The sequence below is a fragment of the Dendrobium catenatum genome, unplaced genomic scaffold (assembly GCF_001605985.2).
Source record: "Dendrobium catenatum unplaced genomic scaffold, ASM160598v2 fragScaff_scaffold_943, whole genome shotgun sequence".
NCBI classification, from domain to species: Eukaryota; Viridiplantae; Streptophyta; class Magnoliopsida; order Asparagales; family Orchidaceae; genus Dendrobium; species Dendrobium catenatum.
In genome coordinates this window covers 715132-722041 of record NW_021319405.1, presented here as the reverse complement: position 1 = coordinate 722041, position 6910 = coordinate 715132, and the positions used below count along the sequence as shown (strand labels likewise).

At 36.6% G+C, this 6910-nt stretch overlaps 1 protein-coding gene across 1 annotated transcript; it reads left to right on the top strand.

Annotated features, from left to right (window-relative positions):
- The first annotated feature begins 5478 nt into the window (after positions 1 to 5478).
- On the top strand, positions 5479 to 6697 carry LOC110092312 (phytolongin Phyl1.1-like). Its single transcript, XM_020816809.2, has one exon. It carries the CDS (start codon positions 5564 to 5566, stop codon positions 6356 to 6358), a length of 795 nt encoding a protein of 264 aa, XP_020672468.2. The 5' UTR covers positions 5479 to 5563; the 3' UTR covers positions 6359 to 6697.
- Positions 6698 to 6910: the final 213 nt, after the last annotated feature.

Below are 6910 nucleotides of genomic sequence, written 5' to 3'. Positions count from 1 at the left end.
CAACAACAACAACATCAAGCCTTTGTCCCACTACGTGGGGTCGGCTACATGAATCCTTTTTCGTCGATGTATCGTGTTAAAAGTCAAATTCTCATTTAAATCTAATAAAGAACTATCATTTCTAATATTTTTTAATCAAATCTTTTTAGGTCTACCTCTATCTTCTTAACATAAGTCAAATCTAATACCTCAACTTTCCTAACCGGGTTGTTGGAAGGCATCCGTTTAATGTGGCCAAACCATCTATGGTGACTCTCTCTAATCTTATCTTCTATTGAAGCTACTTCAACATTTTCACTTATGTGCTCATTTCGTATCCTATGTCTAAGGGTAAAGCCATTCATCTCTGCAACATTTAACTTAAAATTGCTCATCATTCCCAGAATATTAAAAAAAAAAGCATGAGTCTTTCCAGTCCATTTATGATTTGTGACATAGGCTATATTAGAATGGGTAACATGTTCAATCTTCTGCAACCTCACCAAGTAAGAAGCAGCAAAGGACAAACTCATTGTAAAGAAACCAAAACTCATTCAATCTTCTGCTTTTCCTTGTCTTGCTGCCTCAAGTGAAGATAAATAGATGATCGAGGTTAGGATTTAGCTACATACCTTTCCTGCACGTCATGAGACAACAAGCATAGGTCCTCTTCCTCAATCACAGTAGAAAAGCTCCGGTCACGACATACTCCTTCACCACCACGAATCATGTGCCTGTTCGAGTTTGTCCTTTTGTCCCCATCTATCGCAGTACTGTCTATCTCATTCTCTTCTTCCTTCTTATGCCTCCATTCTCCCATTATTGTCAATTTTGTTCTTGTTTCATTGCTCCTTCATTATGTTCAATGGCATAAATCTCAAGGTTAGAATATCACCGAAATTAAGACTTCGTTTGGGACGGCTTTCTTACTGTTTCTTAAAGCGGCTTTCTAGTAAAAAAAATTTAATTTTTGTACTATGAAGCCGCTATAAGAAGCAGTAAGAAAGCTATCCCAAACGAATCTTAAGTCTTCCTTCATGTTTACTTAGTTGTTGTGATGCCCTTGGGATGATCTTAAAATTGTGACCATTATGGTTATGGCAGCCATGTAACTTGTTAATTTAATTGTGTGGACTAATTTTAGGTTATTTGATGAGTCTTTGTTGTCGCTAATGGTAGTAGTTGCTAGAGAGCCATTAAGGGAACCTTACTTGTCCCTAGAGTATATCATTATGCTAGTCGTCATAGTGTTACCACTCAAAAAGTTGAATTACCAGAGTTCCAACTTATGATGTTGATGCCCTCTTCGAGACTATAGCATAAAATATCAAACAAATCTTGAAAGCTTTCTTGATGCTCAAATTGCTCAAGCCTTTCACTGGTGCACCTACCATCCCAGAAAGTCCTATGAATTAACCAATATTAGATACACATATAGCACAAGTGACTTGATAGAGCATAGTAAGGGTGCCAATTCGGATCAATGGATTGGGTTCGGGTTCAATCCGAGTTGACCTGATCATAAATGGGTTGACATGAATCCGACATGTTTAACTAAAAAGGTCAGGACTTCCAACCCGGATCCCTTCTGTGCGGGTTGCCGGGTTGACCCGACTCAACCCGTGAATGCTTTACTTTGCATAGGGCATTAGGGCTTGGGCTGGGCGAACACAACACGTTAGACCAAGTATGAAATTTATTTTTTCTTCTAATATTTAAATGGGTGACATTTTTAAATTCAATCAAAATATTATGAAATTCATGGTGTTGGGTTGGAGGACTGATCATTAAATGATATATACTTTTTTTTTTTGTTAAGCATCATATGCCTTTCATTAGTTCTCATTTTATGTTTATTTAATTTATGCAAATACTTTGATTTTTAGATACATAAATTACAATCGCATTTCGAGAACGTTTTGTGTCATATATTTTCAATAATTAATGCGTCTCATGTCCATATCATATCAAATCTATGTCCATATTTCCGTGTTAGTGCATTATAGATAGATGTTCAAGTTAATGCGCAAATTATTGTTCCACTGGTTGTACAAGCTAGTGAAGGAGATGGATTGAATCATAGGGCAATTCTTAAAGTCTCATCCTCCTACATTTCATGGAATAATAGATCTGATACTATCAGATGCTTAAGTTGTGACATTAAGAAGATAATACAAGGTCTTAAATGCTCCTAAAGGTTATAAGTTGGATATGGAAATATTTCATCTTGTTGTAGATGTTGATAATTACCATGAAAGCCATCATCATAGTAGTTTTTGACTCGAAATAGCAATTCCTTAGCCATAGCTCGAGAGACTATTGTTGGAGTAATATTTTCTAATGAATGAGAATGAAAAATTCAAAAATGATTTAAAAAATCTAGAGCAGTCGAATTTGCAGCCTGAACAGTGCTTCCCCACGCCTCGGTCTATTTATTTGATAAGTTTTTTAATTGCAATTGTCTTATAGCTCTTCTATTATTTACAACATTTGGCAACATGAATCTTTTTTCTCTATTGTCTCATTTAAATCTAATAAATAATGGTCATTTCTAATACTTTCAAACTAATTCTTTTAGGTGTACCTCTATCTTTCTTAATCTAAGACGAATCTAAAATATTTACTCTTAGGATCATCAGAAGTCTGATGCTTTGTGTTAACTAGTTTATAAATATAAATAAAAATGAGGAACTGAATGAAGCGCAAGGATGAGTGTTTCTTACTGGATACTGAGTGTGTTCAGGTTGCAAATTCGACTGCGTCTTGAACGAAGAAACCCAATGCTGAGGTCTACAGATTGGTTGAGGAACTCCTGCTACAGGTGGTGGTGCAAATCTGCATTCGTTTAAGTTTTTATCAAAACAGTTGAGGGTTTTTATATGAAAATCAACAGAAAAACTTTATATAAGTTGATGCATAATATTAAAAATATCTGCAAGGAATTTAATTTCTAATTATTTTTAAAAGAGTAATTGAATGAAATATCTTTGCCGCTCATATGAGCATATTTATATAATACGATAGAAATATATTCCATAAAAATGTATATCAAATTCGACTGCTCATGTCCTTCAATTATGAATGCTTGTTTGAACACATCCAACATGACAGCATCATATAGATCAAGGGTGTATTTTTGTTGAAATATAGGTGTTGCAGACTAGAATATATGCGGCGATAGAGTTAAAAAACTTCCGTCTCAGCGTTGTACGAATATCTAGCACACAAACATATGAGGAATAATAACACCAGGATTTTTACGTGGAAAATCCTGAAAAGGAAAAAAACCATGGGGCTACACCCAATTGAAATAATTCCACTAGTGTTTGCTTGAAATACAAGAGGCTGACTCGTCCTTAAAATTTAGGATGATCATATTACAATGAATCTCTTCAGGATTGAAAATCAGTTACAACGTCAAGCAGATCAGTTCCAGCTTCACTTGAAGATCGGGTTGAATTTTGGCGTCCTTCGGAGGTCTGGCAGAATTCCGGCGTCGTTCAGAAGTTGGGCAGAATTCCGGCATCGAGCAGAGCTCTAGTGTCACTTGAGCGTCAGACAGAACTCCAGCGTCGTTCGAAAGCTAGGCAAAATTCCGACGTCGGGTAGAACTCTGGTGGTGGTCGAGGAAGAGTTCTTCCCTCATATCATTCTCTTTTTATGCTCTTCTTCTTGCTTGGGTCCCCTCTCATGAGAAATGAGGGGTTTATTTATAGATATTTTGGAGTGGCATGTCTTGTAAATAGGTGAGAGATCAGGGGTAAATAGGGAGTGGTTGAATGGACGGCCAATATTGAATCCCTTGATCGTGCACCGTTCGTCAAACATTTGAAGGTCTTAATGATGTTGGAATTCGGCGATCTTGGGCTCGTTGGATTTGTCTCGTCGAGCCGCTCGATTTGACAATAAGAACATCATATTTGGAAACTGTTTGGTAACTCAAATGATGGTTTGAACTTTTCAACAACGCTTCGGTGCTTGATTTGGACTCATTTGGTCTCGAATTGAGTCAAATTTGGTGTTGTTGAGTTTGCATTTCCGAGACACTCGGTTTGACTGTAAGTTCGCCGAAATCGGAGTTTAGGTGATCTCAAGTTTAATTTTTGAAGTTTCCAGCTGGATTTTGCGTCGAGATTCTTGCCCGATCAAGATAATTTTTTTATGATACATCAATAGGGAACTCCATCATTGATATTTTCATTCTTCTTATTCTTAAAAGCATTCCTCGATTTTTCAATTTTATTTTTTTTAATATTTCTTGCTATCATCCATTCATCATTAGAAATTATATTATTGAGCTAATTATAAGCTTGTACAAAGTGTGTAGAAGAGTTTGTACACATTGTGTACAAGTGGTCTAGATATCTCTTATGCATAAAATGCGCATGCTTGTAAAATATTTGTTTTTCTCACCATATTTATTAACATTTATAAAATATTTTTTCCTCGCCATATTTTTATTCAATATAATATAAAATAAAACAACATATTAACAATTCAACAAAGTAATTCTTTATATTTAAATTCAATGTTATTTTTAATATCATAACTAATATTTTCATTCTTCTCATTATCAAATGCATTGCACTATTTTTCAATTTTAAATCTTTTGTTATTTTCATTCTTGTTTTTGCACACCATATTTATTAACATTTGATTCAATATAATATAAAATAAAACAACATATTAATAACTCAATAAATTAGTCATTTATATGTAATTCAACATTTGTTATTTTAAATATCATCATTATCTTATACATAAACAATACAAGCAAAATTACAAACAAGAAACTATTCTGTGTGGAGTTAAAACATTAAATGTAGTGTCAATTCTAATACAGGAGATCGTCGAACTGGGTGTATGAAAACTCTGCGTTCGGATCCCGCACAAAATAATTTCTCAAGTTACAGATAAATCCAAAACACTAAATGTAGGTTCGTCATTTATGCCTTTAAAGCAACGATATTGAAATAATTGAGAAATAGAAACAATACATAAATTTAAATTTACATAAAATAAAATAAAAACTATAAACTTAATTTGAAGCTTATAATAAATCATAAATAGTAAACATGAAGGATATAGCTTATTTTCTTGAAGATAAAGAGGAGCTTGTGAAGATAATAATCATTATTTGATGATGAAAAAAAAACATTTTTGACTGCAAAATCTTAAAATTTTTGTCCGTCCAATTTCAGAATTGAACGCGACGCATCTACTTCCTCTTTTTAAAAAAATATTATCTCACGCTTATTAAAAAAATTCTGATGGCAGCACAAAATAAATTGACCCAAAAAATACATATCATCCACAGGTTCGATAATTTCTCCTCGGTGGGATGCCACGGGTGTAAGGAAAAAACATTATATTAGCCTATTTTCCCACTAAGACGCCTAAGAATTAAATATTTACACTGCATTAAATTGAAATGTTTTCTAAAAAAGATAATTAAAAGTTTGAGCTAATAAACCCTGGCTTAAATAACAAATACAACCTGTCATTCCTTCTCCACTCTCCCAAAATAAGAAATGATTTCGGAGAGAAACCCTCGCTCTTGATCTGCTTCGACCTTCGCGATTGGATGACCTCCTTATCCGATCCTGGTCCCGTACTCTACGCCTCCGTCTCATGTGGAAACAACGTCCTCGCCGACCTCCTCCCCGCCGGCGAAGACTCATGTGCAGGTAGCGGCGCTGGCGCAGGTGGCCTGTCTGCGCTGGCCGCCATCTGCCTTGATGCTGCCCCGCACTTCCACCTCCTTTACACTCATACAGCCGGCAGTCGGATCTACGCCTTCCTCATGGCTGAACCTCTTCTCTTTTTCGCCATCGCGGAAGAGTCCCTCGGCCGCTCTGCCGTTATACTCTTCCTGCATCGCCTCCACGATGCCACTGTATATATTGCCCGCCGGCGGATCGGTGCAGGCGACCCCCTTGCCTACCGCTGTCTCCAGGATGAGCTGCTCCCTGTGATCCGCCGCCTTGTTGCAGGGTCGGTTTCTCCTTCCGAAGAGGAGAAACCGTCTCCCTCGTCGCCGCCTGCACTTTCGCCCCCTCCTCTTCCCTCCACGCCGCAATCTTCTGATAGCATCCTCCTAACTGGCGAGCACAAGAGGAAGGTTAAGAAGGAGCGCAAGAAGAACCCGAGAATCGATGAAGGGGTTGGCGATTCCCGGGGTGGGGACGAGCATGAAATCTCGGTAACGGATAATGATGGTGAGGCTGATCTTGGATTGGGGTTAGGAGGTTGGAAATCCATGCAGAGGATTTGGTGGCGGCAAGTTCGAATGGTTTTGATTATTGATCTGGTGGTATGCAGCCTTTTGTTCGGTATATGGCTGTCCGTGTGTAAGGGATTCCAATGCATTGGCGGATGAGAGGTAACGATGAAGTTCGGAGAACCAAACTTGAATTGATTCAATTGTTGCATATTTGATTTTAAGTTTACAATATTACGAAACGTGGGAGGTGACGGCGCAAGCCTATTTGTTGAAAGTTGTCGCAATGCATCTTAATTGATCCTTATTCATTTTACCTCGATTCTTTTATTTCTCTATGTTCTTAGTGAGGTTATGTGCAGTATAAGGATCCTTGTAGATTGGTTTTGGTTCTTTCATTAACCAGTGAGTAGCTTCATAAGCTAGATTTTGTATATGAATTTACTTGATAAAAGCATTTGAAAAAGATTCGGTTTGTCAAGAGAAAAATTTTGTTTATCTTTTTTCTATTTTATTTTTTCCTGCGTTTATTTTTGTTCTATTTTACCTTTTTGAGCGTTAAGCTCGTATAAAACCTTCTTATTTTGTTATTAACTTTTATTATCAGTTGTGTGACAAGTTCATCATGTTCTATTTCTAACACACTTGTTCTTTTTGAGATAGATGTAAATGTTCCTTGGTGCTCATTTGGTTGCCTGCAGATGAAAACAT

What these genes read in the sequence shown, in the direction of transcription:
- LOC110092312 (XM_020816809.2), top strand. Translation starts at nt 5,564, where the DNA reads ATGACCTCCTTATCCGATCCTGGTCCCGTACTCTACGCCTCCGTCTCA.